Genomic DNA, 17924 nt, shown 5'->3' with positions numbered 1-17924 from the left:
ACACCAGTGGACTAAACCAAACTATCCTTTATTCAGCACCATATTTCTATGAGCAAATAACAGCCTGTAGGGATTCAGCACATCAGCTGCTCAAAAGATAAACCTACACAGCTTGATGAAGACTCTTCACCACCTTACTGTTGAGAGAAAACGGTTACACATTTCTAATAAATGAAGCAAGAACTGTCATTTTTTTGGCAAACTGATAACTAGCTGTAACAGCCGCATCACCACAAGTCGCTTTTCCAAAGTAATTACCATCAGGCTCCCTGTGGTATGCAGTGTTTAACACATTTCTTCTGTGTTAATGAATGCAAAAGCAGGCAACACCACTATTAGTAATTGCTTTTTATTCGTAGTCCTCATTTTCCAGATAGGTCACATTAAACACAGCCATTAAACAATAGCGGTCGAGATAATCCATACAATGTATGCTGCTTTTGTTTGTTTGTTTGTTTGTGTGTGTATGTGTGTGTGTGTTTGTGTGTGTGTCATTCACCAATCACTTGGTCCAACTTTGAGCCATATGGGGACACAGGGGCTGATGAATGWGAATTGCCAACCTGTAGCACAATTGGGCCAGACAAGTCAAAACCTTAATCAGGTTTCATTCAATTACACTTCAGATCAACAAATCTTGATAGCCAAAACTCCCATTTGAATTTATGCACTAATAATCACTGATGTCAAAGAATGTAATTAAACAATAATGAGTGGGCGTATATTTTGCTAGGCTTCAGACTATTTCTTGACCTCAGCAATTTCCCTTCCATTAGGCAACAAACAGCTGGAAAGCTTGTTTGAATGATGTGTCTTCTTTCACTGTGAGCAAATGCTTGACTTCTATAGGTAACTTTGACTGGGAAACCTGCATGKTCAAATGTCAAACCACAGTTCAGGATAATCTCTTTCCTGATGAGTATTCCAAGAAGGAAAAAAAAAAAAAAAATCTGATTTGACTCCTAATCTGATCAACAACCATTTAAGGAGCTCCCAGATATTTGCTGTCATTAATAAAAACACATATACATATAATTGTCTCTCGCTCTACTCACAGTGTACAGTACAATTTTATTAGTTACTTAACAAGCTTTCCCTTATTTCAGCCATTCTCTTTATAGTCATTTGGTGGATATTTTCTTTCAGTTTTGTAAAGCATGTACATAAGGGATAAAAGAAATAGCTCATAAGCTTCATTGTTCATGGCTGTCTCTGTCTCCAGCAGAAATAGAAGAGACACTGAGAAGTAAACTTCTTTTGTGCATGGTGCTTCCTTCATAGATGATCATGTTAATTTTGACTGAACCAGGAAAAGTCAGATCTGCTGGTTTATTGGTTCTTTATGTATCAATCCTGTATTGATTGACAACACAGGGAAGTTGTCAATCAAATTAAATAAAAGCAAGATTTCCTAAACTCATCTATAAAGCTGTGAGTCATGAATTCTGAATTACCTTAGAGTGGTAAATAAATAATAACTACTAAATACAGATAATGTGTTAAACAACTAAAGCTAGTAAATCACTAGTGACAGAGAGCCTTAAGGTAAATTCTCTTACATTGGCACAGCCCTTTCTCAGAATGTTGTGTTTTATGTCTTCAGACACATACCATGAATTGTACAATTGGTTACTCAGTGTTAAAATCATTTATAAAATACACAAATCTCCATCATTTGACTGCATTTAAATACTGGCTTAGATTTTGCTGAATAATGGATCTCACTGGCAGAGCTAAAGACTTGGTGCACAGACACTGACGTGATGGGCACCACAGAAGTATACATATAAGAGACTGATCAAACAATAAGAAATTCTCTCCACTATGGAACTTCAAGCTACCAAGCTATCAAGCAAAAACAATCCTGGGTCTTCTGGCTGAAAACAAACAAACCAAAAAAAATGTAGAACACAGACAACACCACATTTTAGATACATAAATTGTCCAAAACATGGAGAGTAGCTTGATAAATGTGTRCAAGTTCCTTTGTTCACACATAATTGTCGACTTTCTTAGCAGCAGGAGCTAAGAGCAAACTTTCAGGATGGGTATCTCCAACAACCAAAGACAATTCATTGTAGCACTGACTAGTCAAGATCACCCTTTGACAGGAATCCCAAGATCAAAATCAAATACTGGTAAACTTACTTTCCTAAATTGATGAAAATTATGGCTTTGTGGGATTTGAGATTGCCAACTTGAATTAAATAACCTCTCATATATGTTTGTGTAATACAGCTTAAAACGAACATTTCCCAGACACTGTTTCTAAACAAAGTGTCATAGTACTATGTACAACTGCGTATCTGTCGTATACAAGGGGCAAATGCTGGGCCAAACATTTTTTTTCTTCTGTGTTTTTTTTTTTCTGCATTTATTTTGTTTGTTTGTTTGTTTTATTTTGAACGTGCATTGCTGCTACTTCTTAATTTTCATCTGAAAGTAATTTTGAATTTTTCTAATGCATTAGAAACACCCTTAGAATAAATAAGAAGTAGACATCTCCCAAGTTGTTCTGCAAATAGTTTTCAGAACAATTGAAAACAAAACTAAAGACAATGATCCCAAGAAAGCAGCCTATACCTAGAACTTCAGTAAGAAATTCCACTTTCTATGACTTTGATAAAATGCTACTCATACTACARTGGCACTGTCAGGTTTTTCAGATCTCTAAACTTAATAACAAAACTTTGAAAGTAGTGGTAGTGGTGGTATCGAGAAGTCAACCAAGTACCCTACATCAAACAGGCTGGCCGCATGTGCTTGGAAAATAACAAGGAGGTTCCAGGTGTTGGTTCAAGTGTAATTGTTGTTATTAAACATGGGTTTGCAATAAAAGCTTCTACAAGGACTTGCACATAACCGTGACTGATGGATGTATTTGTAGGCCGTTCAGTTAGCTCCATCAGCTCACTCAAACACATTTTGAACAGATTATGTACTGCAGTACTTCGTAGACCATACATTAAACAAGAGACTTTGCTCTGAGGCGCTGCTTCCCACAATCCATGGGGAAAAGGAAGCAGGAAAAAACAAAACTCATAGAGTTCGACAGCTACCGAGGCAACACTTGCCATTTACAATATAAGCCCAAATATTTTTGCAACACAACTATATATTAATTTAATAAAATACACAATATAGCTCTTATACACTCAACATTTTGGCTCATATGCACTGAATCTGCAATAAATCAATAAAAATATGTCATTTGATGTAAACACACTGAATCTTCTTACATTTGCACATTTAAATGACCATGTGATTTGTGTGGATGTCTAAGACATTTTCACTTTCCTGAGCTATTTTAGTGTCCACAAATGAATAGAAAAGTGTTAATAATGTTAATTTATTTTGTGTATTACCCATAAAGGTAACGTCTTATTTTCAAACTTTTATTTTACTTCAGGATTGTTTAAAACTTACCACTAGCTATTTAAAGTTTGTTGGACACTAAAATGCTAAATAGATATTAAAATCTTTTTTTTTTTTTTTTTAAATCAAGTGAATTAGCTTATGTGTGTGCAGGATAAAATGAACTACATCATTTTACATTTAACCTTAATATGATATGAGATGTTTTACTAATGATCAGGATATGTTTTGCTGAATAATGATCTGGAATGATTTTTTATTTTCTTGTTCTTTTTTTTTTTTTTTTTCTCCATTTCATTATCATGTGGCAGGTAACTTTGTACATAAATGTTTACCACAAACGAATGTTAATGTTTGGTGTCGCTTGGACTACTACAAGAACTCTTGTCAGGACTTTCAGTAGAAGTCTGTGGTGACTGCTGAAATCCACCACAGATCAGAATAATTCAACCCTGTTTTTCTTGGGGTTTATACGTAAACAGTAAAGTCAGCATCAGCTATTGAGGACAGTCTTAAGGTGTCAGACGTACTCCGATTCGACCTTTCTCACACCTTCCTATCAGATTGTCAAAATGGCACCGTCTTTCCTTCTTTCCTTCAGTTCTTAATGTACTTCACTCTGTCCTAATGAAAGTTTGGTCAAAATGAAACCAGTGTTATCTGTCAAAAAGAAAGAGCAGTGAAAAGAACATACTTGTGGGCACTTCAGATGTTCACTAAAAGCCTTAAAACAGCATTGGTCTTCCTTCATTCCTGTAAATCTGTGACAACCAGGGGATTTTTATTTTATTTTATTTTATTTTAATCAGCAGAAGAGGAATGTAACTGCCAGCCTGTCTTTATTTTCCCCCTCACTTCCTCACGGCCACAGGGTCGCTTCCCCGACAGTCCTGCAAGAGCTTGTCAATTTCTCTCACAACTTCTTCAGCATCTACTGACTCCCTGCCGAGATCCCGGGTTGAGCGGTCCAACTGCTCCAGAACAGAGTCCATCTCACTCGAGTCTCGGCTCACTCGGGAATGTACATCAGCAAAGGCCCTGGCCATCTGATCCGATGCAATGAACGGAGGAGCGTCTTTTGACTGTTTACTGGGTGATAGATACTGACTGTCAGTTGACAAGTATTGGCTGCTTGGTTCAGCCAAGGCTCCTGATTTCGCTTCACAACCATCCAGTGGTCCTTTTGTTGAGGTGCAAGGCTCAATGCATGTCTTGGTTGGGCTGCTCGATGCTGAGGGAACCTCCTGAAGCAGAGGACTCAGGGCACGTTTGGCTTTTAAGTAAGGTTTAACATTGGCAATGAGAATAGTGTGCTCTCTCTTGTCTTTCCCAAATGTACAAAAAGTCTTTTTCCCGGTGGGATTCACAGTTTCATAAGTCTCAGTCTCAACATTAGCTTCAACTGTGGGTACAAAGAGATTTGTGCGATAATCTGCATTCTCAGCCTGGCTGGCTGTAGGGAACTGTGGCATCCAACACCTGTCAGAATGACCAAGCACTCGACATTCGTCTGTGCAGTTAACACATTCTTCTTGTTCTGCAAAACAAAGGGGAAAAAGAAAAAAATCTAATTATAAATGGATTTCTCGAAACTAATGGAGAGTCTATGATCAACCTGTATTGGTCTTATTTGACATTTGGCATCTTAATTATGGAGAAAGAAAAAGGTGGTTATAATTTAAATATTTCAGGATTGTATAACCAAATAGTTGAGACGATAAATTTATTTAACTGTATTCTCTAGGTATTAAAGCATTTGCACAGCCCAAAGGAAGTAAAAAGGGGTCATTAGAGAACCATTCTCAGTGGAATTGAGCTTCATCTGTAAACTAATCTGCTGTAGAAATCTGTTAGGCTTTGTTCTGTACAACTCATCCTAGAAAATAGTGAACAGTACTTAAGGAACTCAAAAGGCATTATCAGGATTAATTTTTCAAATCAAATAACTCAGCAATGACTGCCTTTCTGGAAATACAAACACTTCATAAAAATCAGCAAGCTGCATTTTTATTTTTGTCACCTCCATTCTGTTTGTAATTGTTATGTTGTGTGACAGCCACAAAATAAAAAGGGTTTCTTAAAAAGCCTACTTTTCCTACTGAGAACAGAGAACTAGAATTTTCCATCAGTATGCATTAAATATAAGCTTGTCAAAAAGTGCATATTGCAATTTTATTAGACATGAGTATGGATCATGTAATCAGTTTTTCCCTTTTTTGTTTTGGTGCAAGTGAAAATGGATTTGCTCAATACATACAATTTGAAAGAATGACAAACCGTGACACACTATTTGAACTGATAATGTTTTCAGACAGGATTTCTTTTTCTTATGTCTTTCAAATAATATAGTTAAATAAGATTTTTTTATTATTATTCTCTACATTTTTAGAACATAGATGTCAATACTTCCTAACCTATAATTCTATTGCAAGGCATAAAAAATCCTCCGCTTTAAAAATCTTACTTTGCCTGTCATTTTACATGATATAATGCGTTTGCATCACCATTCCTCGTATATTAATTGTATATATGACTCCAACTCAATATCAAAAAGCTGGAAAATTCCACAAATATCTCTTAAATCTGTATTTTAGAAATGCTTAAATCTGATACAAGTCACCTTAAATCTGATGCAAATTACCTTCTCTTTCTCCTTCATCTTTGAGCTTTCTAGACAATATAGATAGAATAAATCCTTTTATCCAAACCTCTAGTTTTGAGTCATTTATAAGCTGATTTTTAACCACTGGATATTTTAACCCACAGAATGGAAAGGTGGAATTTAAAAACAAACTCATAGAAATCTTTTAGTATCTATTAAAAAAACACAAGATTCATGAGCAGCTACACTGCAAAGCTCAAACACAGGAGAAATGCTAATGTTCGTCTATCAGAATTAAACAGTGTAAATAGTTTTGACTGTTCACATTTCTGAAAGACATATGAATAAAATGTGAGTTAAATTTAACTGAAATTGTGTTATGCCATGATGATAGGCTAAATTAGAGAGAGATAATTTACTCAGATCTGATATTTACTAATGATTATGCACATTCCTGTGAACAACTATATTCCTTATATATGTTCCTTGCTTTGAAAAGTTACAAATCTAAAATCATTATAAGACTAGGGAAAAAAAAAAAAAAAAAAAAGAAGAAGAAAAGAAAAGAAGAAAACAAGAGCATTTAACTACTCTTGTAAGGAAGGAGAAAAACAAAGAGTGATTTTTTTTGGACTGCAATAGAAAGATAAGCAAAGGTGAAACTTGTAGAAATACTCTAGCAAAAATAAGCTGCATACTGTTTTTATTGTACAGCATAGGGAAAAACAGGGAGATAAAAATACCCCCAACACTGAAACTGCAACATAGTGACAAAACAGTGAAGAGTTCAAGAAAAAGATTTTTGCAGTTTAAAAAGAGAAATAGGACAAAAATATTGGAGAGGAAGGTTCATGGTTTTAGCAACTTCTAGTCAGGCTTTAAGTTTTGTCATACAGAAAAATAAATATACATACAAACAAACACAAATCAAACCCTACTCATAACCAAGCTCTTTCAATGGYAATGCTAGAACTTTACATTTTACCAATGTACATTAATAATTTAGTTCACTCTTTTTATCTTCCTCCTGATCCTACAGAGTGAACTGGTGGTAACCTCATCATCTAGCTTTAAAAGTGGACCTGTGTAGTAATACAAAATAATAGTTGACTTGTTTAGATTTCTCCCTAACACATTTCTAAAATTGTTTTCCTGTTACATTACATAGAAAATGCCCAACATTGCAGACAAAAGCTTTCTGGCACTTGTAAGGGACTCCCTAAACAATTAATCCATTTCCCAACTAACTGTTTAATTTTGCAAACTTAGCAAGCCTTTTGTGCCAACTTATGCATAATTTTGGGCCCTTTTTAACAGAAAGCAAAAATAATAACTCTGTAAAATGTTGCATTTTTTAGATTACATAAAATACTCTGAACCTGTGGACCAAGTCTCTCTCTGCTGCTTTCTCCATTTTTAATTATTCCATCAAAGTGAGATTCCTCCTTGCTTCTCATAGGGAAAAAAAAAAAAAAAAAAAAAAGTAGCACTTGCTGTAAACTTTCTAACCATATTTGATATGTCAAGAGCTGTACTGGGGGAGCATCAGTAGGACACCTTTTAGAGGATTTCAGTATATGACAGACTCTTTCCTCAAACTACTGAAAAGATGGCTGAAGAAGGCAGTTCTTCCTACCTTTCCAGTACTGCTTYTGTGTCAAATTATCTAAAAATGCATTAAATATATATTCCTGCGTGTATAACAATTTTTCAAACTAAATTAAACATATATTTACAAATATAAAACACACTGTATAATGTAGACAATAGGATTTTTTTTCCACTGTTGCACTGGCAAAATTATATTTGGCAGAATTTGCAAAACTATCTGTGTTAAAAAAATAATTAACACAAATTATTCCCAGATCAAAATGGTCAAGCTATAGATGAAAAGATCAAAAAAGTTCTCAGATACTGAAAACATTTGACAGAATGTTAACTAGAGATTTCATAGARTGCTCAGTCCTGTGCCAAAAACTATGCTTTGAGATTTTCAAAACCAATTAGGCTAATTTTGTAACCAATTAAGTTTTAAGATTTGAAATTCTCGGCTTTCATGCATGTGTATCCATATACACTGGGTGTGAGGAACTCTTATGCAGTATTTGCATTATTCATTCCTGACAATAAACATACAAAGTTTACTGGCAATCTCCCGAAGTAAAAGAGAGATATATCATATATCATATATTGCATCTCATATCTCTCTTTCCGATTTCATTTCCTGCAATTGCTAAAGCAGTTTTTATACTTGCATTCTTACTCACAGTATTGACTAACTTTCCATTTCTGCTCCATGGGCATCCTAGACATGACTGAATTAAATATGAAGCCAAAAAAAGAAGACAGTTTTGTGAGGAAATGAATACAGGATGACCTTGAAGTCAAAACCACCTGCACTGAGTAAACTTTGGCATTCTAGTTGTAAAAATCTGCTTTTTTTTTGCCTTTTTTTTTAAATTCACTCTTTTATGTCATATCTTACGAAGCAGGGTTTGAGTATTGATTGAGTATATTATAAACTGTTCATCTCACTTTTAGCCTGTAACTCTGGCTACAGCCAGCAGAAAGTGAAGAAAATCTAACAGGAGCTTTTGAAGCAGCAGCAGAGACTATAAACACAAAGTGAACTACCACCACCAAGGGCTAAATTAGTGGTTAGGAGATAATAGAATCAATTCAAAGGTAAATATATTATACCTTTGTATGTATTTATATGTACACATAGGGGTGCACATGTGTTCATACATATACATATAGATAGGTCATACACAGGGCTGTAGAGTAATCAGTCTTTATCTCTACAACCCTTGACAGTCCAAAAGTGTACAATAAACAGAAGCAGCCTGGAGGTTTTCCTAACTCTCTGGAGCTTTTAGGGTAAACAGTCAGAAATGCTTTATGCACTTTAGGGAGAACATATGCAAAAATAGAACTGCTAAATTATCAGCCACAGAAAGAAAAGGAAACAAGCTATCTGGAAACAACAGCCACCTAGATAGAAAATTTATACTCAAAAAAATTTAAGATGGGGTAGGAAGAAACTTACATTGGCAAAATATAAATTGCAAACAAGGTATGTATTTTGGTGCAAAATATGACATACCTTTCGCATTTTATTCTATTTTACCAGAGAAACTATATTTAACATCTGCCTTCTGCAGCAAGCTTAAAGCAAAAAAATCTTTTGTTTTTATTTCCTACTCTTTTCTCATAAATATTTTGAACATAATTTAATAAAGATACTCATTTCATCCTAACGGTAGTGCACTATAAAGTTAATTAACTAATATTTTAGATAGCTCTCTCCTTTCAATGGCTGAAGCTGAGATATCATAGTTTGACTCATTAATTATAAGAAATTTGCATAATGATAACAAAGACAAAATGCAAGTTTTATTTTTATTTATTTTTTTTAACAATATAGCATAACTGGCTTCATAAGTACTTTACTTTTTCACTTTAATTGGACACTAATTCTTTAAATTAAACACACATACAAAGTTGAAAAGTAGATTAAAAGTAAATAATCCATGTACATGAAACCTCAGCATACAAACATGTAATACTTCAAAATATTTCATGTTCTAAGCTTATAATATGAAAATCACTTTAGTCTGTATATAATGTAATAAATCTAATACTGCATATAATTTAATAATATAATTTAATATTGATCACATTTTGAAATCATATTTTGATTGGAAAAAAAAAAAAGATAACCCTATTCTAAACCTTTTTGCACATGAGCAAAGTAGACAAAGTTTAGTCTAGTATGATTTATAAAGTCTGACCTGGTAGTGTTTGTTCAAGTGCATTCTTTCCTGAGATCTTTTTACTCAGACTGTATAAAAAAATGTAGTTTTGTATTGCTAGGTATTCATGGATGAAGGTTAAATAAGGCTATGATTAAATATGTACATAAATAACACCGAATGTTTTAAAATGTCATAAGCTTTTATTATGCTTTATTGTCCCAGGAGATCCTAGTGTAATTTTCATATATCTCTCTCTCTCATTTACTCCTTTTTTTTTTTTTTTGTCCCTTTACACAGGTGACACCTAGTTTTTATTACTGCATTAACACCTCAATCTAATAGACTTTTTTTTTTTTTTCCTTCCCTCTTCTTCTCTAGTAATACGGAAGCTAAGTAATAATCAGTAATTGGAAGGAATAGCTCACTGGAATGGCTCAGTGACTAAGAGCTCCAAATGAAAATTAGACTGAAGGACCGAGCCCAAAATGTGAATGTTCCTCTCTCTGAAGCATACAGTTCTAGACTGCTGATACTCTCCACCCTCACCCTTGAAGTGCTCTGTTCTTCACTGCATTACACAGTGAATGACAATTCACTTTTTTTTTCTGACCTTTGTCTCACATTACAAAGAAAATGATCTGCCTTTGAATGCATGCATGGACCTCACACTGACTTGCCTAGCAGAAAGGCTCATTTGACACCTGATTTTGTGAATTCATAGGCATTATTAAAAGTATTTTCATTTAACTGCCATTCAATAATGAAATAAGTTCTAAAATTCTATGTAGCATCTATATCCCTAGCCTAACCACAAACACACTATGTGAGAAAAACAGCATTTGTTTTAAACCAATCAGTTTTATATATTTTAATATCTTGAAATGGAAATGAAGGACCTGAATTTCATGTACATACGTATAAACAGATGGACAATATATCTAATGTCCAAAAGAGAAAATAAGTAACTCCCTCTTTAAAAAATAGAGAGAATAATTCCTGTAATATGATCAGAAAACCTCCCAGAATAATATGAAATGGTGTCATATTTATGATTCAAGGTAGACAACTGCCTTTACTGAAAAAAAGAAAAAAAAGAAAAAAGCAAGACAGAAAGTAGATATTTATTACAGGAGGAAAACAACAGGCATCTTTAACATGTCCTAAGCACTAGGGCTACATGACACTTCTGACGAGAACAATCAGCTAAAGAACTACTACTGAGGTTGGATTTCTGCTTAATTACAATTGATTTTGACATAAATAAGCAGAGGTAAACAAATGCTTCTATACACATGCTTGCTGTTATTAAACAAAGCTGTCTCCAATCTGAGTATTTATATTGGCTTGGCTGCTTAAAGGTTCCTTTCAGTTAGGCAAAGAAATTAGGTATCTCAGAATGGCATAATGACTGGCAGTAAAATAAGAATATGCTGACACTTTTTGCGAAACCTCTTGGATCACAAGGTCTTTTCTTGACACTAGAAATAGAAGCTTTTTGAGGTCTGTAATCCTGATTCAGAGTTTCTACCTTGCTTTTCTTTGCTAGTTTTCTGGTTATGGTATAAACAGAATATATTTCTCATATTGACAATCTATAAAGTACTTCAAAAGCAATAAACAGCTTTTGGGCCATAGATTTAATTCTAGTTCACAGTTTTCCTGGACCATAAATATGGCAGGAATATTGTAGAATAGCATTAAACACTACAGAACAGTTAACATTTTTTTTTCACAGAAGTATGCTTTAAATTCACATTTATGATTTAGTGGCAATCATATTTCTGTATTTAAAGACAGCATAAAAGCAAGAAAACATTTCCATTACCTGAAAATTTTCCTTCCTCACAGCGGGCTGGTCCACAGATCCCAATGATGGGTCTTTGGCCTCTGCCTTGCTGTTCTGGAGGAATATAAGACCTGTGAGTCACAGACAGGGATAGGCTCTGCTTCCAACATTCCCAGCAATGTCAAAACTTCCCCATTAGAAAAAAAAAAAAAAAATCTATCTAGCAGAACTCATGGCCCTTGAAATTATTCAGAGAGGCAAGGACATTCTGAGTACCAGCAAGKGTGTCCCACATCCTGCCCATTAGATGAGAAAGGTAAGGGGCTTAGAATGAACACTCAGATTTGGCTTCCAAGATCTGCCTATAAGTTCCTAGAAAATCTGGGACCTACTATCATTCCTGCCTGTTGGCTTATGCTGGATGAAAGACTCTAGGAAAGTTGAAAAGTGACTATGATATCTCTCCCATCCACTGAAAGAGCTTTCTAGCCCACTGCAGTAGGGAGTAAGGTGTAGGATTTGTCTGTGCCAGCCCTGCATTCATCTGAGGAACTTTATGGAGAAACTTTACTGGTTTGTCTTATAAACCCTTATTTAAAAACATTACATTCTTAAACAGTAGACCTTTGTTGACCAAGAGCAGTTTCCTGGAAAAGAAGAGAAAGAAGACTGGAGAAGTTAACAGATGAGAATATCTCTGCTGATCRATCTGTTGGAAAGAACATTTTTAATGCAGCATATTTTCCTTGTCCTGATCAAAGTACTTCCACAGATTTTAAAGAGAAATTGCTTCTAAAATGGCCTGTTAAAATGGAATAACTCTTAACCTGAAATTTAATCGAATTTGTGCAATCATTTACAGATATCGCATGGCATTCACATGCTTTTTTTATTGACTTACTTCATTGTGCGCTAGTCATAATTGTAACAGTGGTAATTTCCATATGTAATTTGTAATATTTAGTAAATCCTAGCGCTCTATTTTGTACTGTGGCAATGCTTAGGAATTCAGTCAGGAACTAGCCTATTGTGCCGTATCCTATTCAACTAATATTAGATTGTACAGTTACAGGCAAGAGTCAACAAGTGATTATGGCAAACAAAAGCTATGAATGGGAAGGAAAGACAACATTAATGAAAATATAATTGGGTTGTCGGCAGTTCCTGAGCATGCCAGTGTGAAAACTCCATAATTTAAGGAAGCTTTCCCCATCTGTCACACCATCAAGCCACCAATGATTAGCTATATGTTACACCATCGAGTCCTCTTCTGTGGCTATCAATTATCTCAGTATTCAAATCTTTAATTAGAAGATACTAAGCTTTTTGCTTTGTCAGCTTCTCTAAAAGTTGGAGATGACAACTTGTTTACAGGCTTTGACTGATGAGGATGCCACTGAGGGAAATAAGATTTCTGAAGCAATCTTTTTTTCTATATCCTTTCAATGGCTCTGTTTGTATCCTGATTGTCTTAAATGGAAGTATATGAAGTTCTGTGTCTAAGCATGATTTTGTCCAATACAGAATCATTGCATTAAAGTATTTTAAATGCTATCATTTTTCCTTTATGAAGCCTCACAAAAAAAAAAAAAAAAAAAAAAAAAAAAAAAAAAAAAGTCCAAAGGCAATTCAAAAACTAAGCCATCCTAAATTTGGCTAATTTTGAGAGACTACTGCTTCCCTCATGTTCCTGCCAGCATGTCTGGATTTACATTTAAAATCTCTTTTACCAGACAAAACAAGACCATGCGTGTTTTACACTGATAGATGGAAAAGCTCACTAAGTATCATTCTCTACTTCAAAAGGCTGATGTTGCACAAGGGTCATACACTTTGGACTTCATGGGAGGCAAAAAGCATCTGACAGAATAAAAGGCAAAATGCCCTTTCATGATTCTGCTTTCAGAAAAACGCTGGCTATACAGTAGTCCAGTCTTCTCAAGGAACCCTCACTTGGACATAAAATGGGAAAAAAGGACATATAGGGAAAAAAAAAAAAAAAAAAAAAAAAAGATTCAACACTTTATTTTGGAATCCTGCCTATGTCATGATATACAACATATGCACATTCTTGAATATTATTGTTAGGCTAAATGGTGTCTTGGATTATTGTTTAGCAGTTTGTTGGTAATATCTTTTATTGCTACCTTCAAAATCAATTTCCAGGATGTGGAATCAATTTCCATGTGCCAATTTGTCAATCACCTGAATTCTTTCAATAATTTGAGTTTCATAATGCTACTTCACATTCTGCCTGCGTGCTGCTCCAATTAGATCAGTCAGAAAGAATAATTAAGAATGCTGTTTCGGAATCTGATATTACAAGTATAGGTAGTTTGGTAAAGAGAACTGCATAGGTAAACTGAGTCAATATATTCTCAGGTCCTATATGAACTGTAAATGAATCTCTTGAGAGATACTTACTGAAGATGATTTCAGAGCATTCATGCCTTCACTTTCCCAGATACTTCACCAAGAACCCTGAGTTCCAGATTGCTTTGTATATATATATATATATATATATTTTTTCAGGATCATAATTTTGAAACTATGGAGCTTAAGAACACTAATGCACAAGATATCCAAGAAAATCAGGAGGTATTCAGAAGTCTTTTGATTTACTGGAACCTATCACTGATGTAAACTTAGTTTACAGTTCCATGTATGATTTCCACTGTAATTTCCTTGCTTTTGATATTAACAGTTGCCCTATCCTCCTAGTCCTTTTCTTGTCTGGGAAGAAAAGGGATAAGATATCTACAGGCATTTTTAGCTTGATTCTTAGCATAACAGGTAATGAGAAGCAGAGAAAACTGGGACTCAATAGTTATTTCATCTTTTTTTTTTTTTTTTTTTAAGTTTCTGGGTTTCATAATAATAATAAAAAAGTAGTTTAGTTTTGTTTTGTTTTGGTTTGGTTTGCTTTTTGGGGGGGGAGGAGGGGAGACTGTTTTTCTGTTTGTTTGAGTTTTTTTGAAAAACAGAATTTCTTTAATTCTCAAGGAGGCAAAACCTGTGTGAAATAAACCCGTGTGTTTCACAATGTGTGAAAGAAAGGCTCAGTCTGATCTTGCACAAATTCTGTAAGGATTAAAGTTGGAAAAAAGAGTTGGGGAAAAAAATTAAAATCTTTTTTTTTTTTTTTCCTTTAGTCTACCTGTTACTGTACATGTTCAGGATGTACCATACTTCTCAGGTATATAACAAGCAGTTTAGCAGAGCTCTAAACATATTTGCAAGCTCTCAAGTGGCTCTGAAGTTCCAGCTGAAGATGGATACAAGGCAGCTAATTTGCTACCACCAAGGGAAAATGTTGTAACATAAAAACATTCCCTCCCTTAGCTTCAAAACTGTGGAGTGTCTAGGGAGCCAAAGTATTTGTAGAGTTGATACCATGCATATGCTTACACTGTAACTGCTACATGCATACATCTGGCATCTGTCTCTGTGTTAAACAGTCTTAATTGCCCCTAGTTTTACCATGTAAAAAAACTCTAACCTGGGTTGTTAATACAAAGGAAATAAATTAAAAGGATGTGTGTGATTTTGTAGAATTATTTTTGCATCATTGGCAAGATTTGCAAAAGCTCTGCACTATGGATATCAGCAAAATATTTTACTTTTGAATATCTTTAAATAGAAATTGTGCACTTTTCTTAGCATATCATTTGGCATTTCATACAGTCTCTTAAAAAAACAGAGTGGTTTCCTCTAGAAATAGTTTATGTGGAACTGTTTTACATTTTTTTTCTCACTGCTTTTTTTTCTTATTTATTCCTCCTTCCTCTTTCACCCACATCAGACTTCAGAAGACCTTATTATTTGCCAGACAAAGCAGGATCAATTTTGAATAGGTGTCATAAATGTTTTCAGGTTCTATTAGGAGGTACTTTATGTGTTTAGCATATTATTCAGCTCACTGTTGGCAGTAAAGTCAAGACTTAGGAAAAGCACTTTATTTGAGATGTCAAATATTTTTAAAAGATCAAAGATCATGGCAAAAGCTGCTCCTAGTTTTGCAAGTAAACATATGCAGAAAAATTATATTCTAAAAGATAGAGGTAACTAATGCTATGAAAAAAAAAAAAAATGAAGATCTTCTGAAATTAATTTAACAGTTGCACCAATGCTCACATTAAAAATGGCAAAGTGAAAAGTGTTTTTAACTGAGAAAATATAGATAAGTAGGTTCTTTCTGGGGAGAGGAAAGAAAAAAGCACTGTGAATTTGACATCTGACATTGCTCACAATAGAAATATATATATGTGTATGTAAATATATATAATGTTAAAGTTGTTTCTTTTGCTGAGATTTCCTTTTATGAACAAGGCCATAAAGCAGAGGCCTAGGCAACTGTACTTGCATCAGTATGCAATTCAGGGGAAAAGAAAAAAGTGTTCCCACGCTTAGGTCTTCTGAAGARCCCTATTTCTAAACCTAATGTGATCCTTCCTAATTGCTCAGTTTATATTAAGTTCTGTTTAAGTTATTACTGTGAATTACGGAAATGTGTTGGCCTGCACAGTACAGAAACACTCCCTGGAAGTTGAAGAATTAAATTACAGATACCYCACTAGACTTGGGTAAACCTGCAGCTACTACAGTGCACACCGAATCCCAGAAAGCACAGATGGGCTTGTCTCTGATATAGTTTTTCATCCCTCTTGCTTGATCTTTCCTATCATGCAACAGAAAAGCAAGCAAGAGGGAATTTAAGCTAATCTAGCATTTAAGGAATTCTGGGAGAGCTTTTGAAAATCTTCGAAAAGAAGAACACAGGAAGTGGGCTCAGGCTCTGAATCCTTCCATCACACGCTTAACAGAAGCTATAAGAGAGAGACTAATCTAATTCAAGAAACAGAGATTAAATGATTAAAATTAGCCTTGAATTCTCATGCTGTCTTTACGTACAATGGTGAAAGATGGCTTTGAAGAGCCATTCAGGATGCCTGTGGTAGGCCCAGATCTAAAACACCTCCCAAACAGGCCTACCTATCTTCACTTAATATGTAGGGTGTTAGAGATGCGAAGTTACCCATTTAGTGTTAGAATCATGGCTATCATTCTAACTTTTCCTATTAGCTGGATGAAGCTTTTCAGCACTCAGCAGATTGTCTTTCACAACTCTAAGAGCCCAATTTTCCCAGGTCAATGGATGGAATTTAGATGCTTAACTCAGCATGCTGAATGCCCTCTTCCAGACTGTGCTCCTAATATTCCTACCCATTTGGTATGAAAAAAAAAAATCCCTTTTCAAAGTAATATACTAGGGATAACACGCATGTACTATCTCTAGGATTTCCATATAATATTCATTCATCATCTAGTCAAATCAAGATTCATGGTACTTTTCCACTAAGTTATTTTCCTGCAAAAGTGAAGAAATCTTCTTTCTCCTCTAATACTGTGCTACAAATCTGATATCAAACTACTACGTATATTTTTATCTTTCTCTTTTTTTTTTTTTTTTTATGATTAAACTTTGCATCAAAGTGCTGCATTTTGAAAGCCTGAAGGAATGCTCTGGGATCTGCTGCGCTTCACTGAGGCAAATTATAACTCATCAGATGCCTCTTGTTCCTCTGGATCAGGCTCTGGTTCCAACTGAGTTCTTCTCAGAACTTCAAAAGGAGTGACTTCGCTAATGTGTAGGTGCTACCTACTTTATTTGGGCACTGTTTGAAGAATCTTTGTTTTTTATTTTATTTCCAGGAAATTAGTAAAATATATGATGAGCATCAGACCATCTATACTTTGTGTACATAACAAGCTGTACCAAGAGGATATTTCAAGATATCACCTTAGGTCCTCTACGAATTTAGATGTAGAGGCAGAGAGGAGCCAAAACATTTCTCTCCCAGAAAGGAGAGACTGGTGACTGACTGAACCTTGCTTTTGCAGCACAGGCTGTCTTGATTAAGAGGTTCAGTGGTACTCTAAGCTCTGTAGAAGTAGTGGTCAGTTTACAAAGCTTCTAAGGTCTAGTCTTCCCTTTTAACTCGAGGGCAAATTAAAGATCTTTTGAAAATATTATCAAAGTATAGATTTAATTTTCACTTGAGAAGGAAATTGAAAGAAAGGAATCTTAGCCCATGCTTGCCTGCTTGTCTATCCAGAGAGTGCAGAACTGCTAGCCTTAGCTTTTGGATTCAGACATTAAGCTATTTTATGATTCTCAAAAGCAAATCAWAGAATGCCGAAGGTTGGAAGGGACCTCAGAGGTCRTMGAGTYCAACCCCCCTGCTCACGCAGGGTCACCTAGAGCACGTGGCACAGGGCTGCGTCCAAGCGGCTTTTAAAGATCTCCAAAGAAGGAGACTCCACAACCTCTCTGGGCAGCCTGTTCCAGTGCTTTGTCACCCTCACAGTGAAGAAATGCTTCCGTAAGTTCCTGTGGAACTTC

General features: G+C 34.9%; 1 protein-coding gene across 3 annotated transcripts in view; it reads right to left on the bottom strand.

Annotated features, from left to right (window-relative positions):
• Positions 1–1068: 1068 nt before the first annotated feature.
• The window catches only part of PCDH17 (protocadherin 17), an 87368-nt gene continuing 70512 nt past the window's right edge, over positions 1069–17924 (bottom strand). The window contains exons 4-5 of one of the 3 annotated variants that reach the window (XM_026039924.1): positions 11561–11635; positions 1069–4912 (exon numbers count right to left, since the gene is read on the bottom strand). In XM_026039924.1, the coding sequence (XP_025895709.1) occupies positions 4227–4912; positions 11561–11635 (761 nt within the window). In that variant the 3' untranslated portion in view covers positions 1069–4226. The remainder of the gene's footprint in view (positions 4913–11560; positions 11636–17924) is intronic. The other 2 variants (XM_026039926.1, XM_026039925.1) reach the window with 2 other exon arrangements.

This window comes from Nothoprocta perdicaria, unplaced genomic scaffold (assembly GCF_003342845.1).
Source record: "Nothoprocta perdicaria isolate Ctin4 unplaced genomic scaffold, notPer1 scaffold_246, whole genome shotgun sequence".
NCBI classification, from domain to species: Eukaryota; Metazoa; Chordata; class Aves; order Tinamiformes; family Tinamidae; genus Nothoprocta; species Nothoprocta perdicaria.
This window is presented reverse-complemented; position numbering and strand designations above follow the sequence as displayed.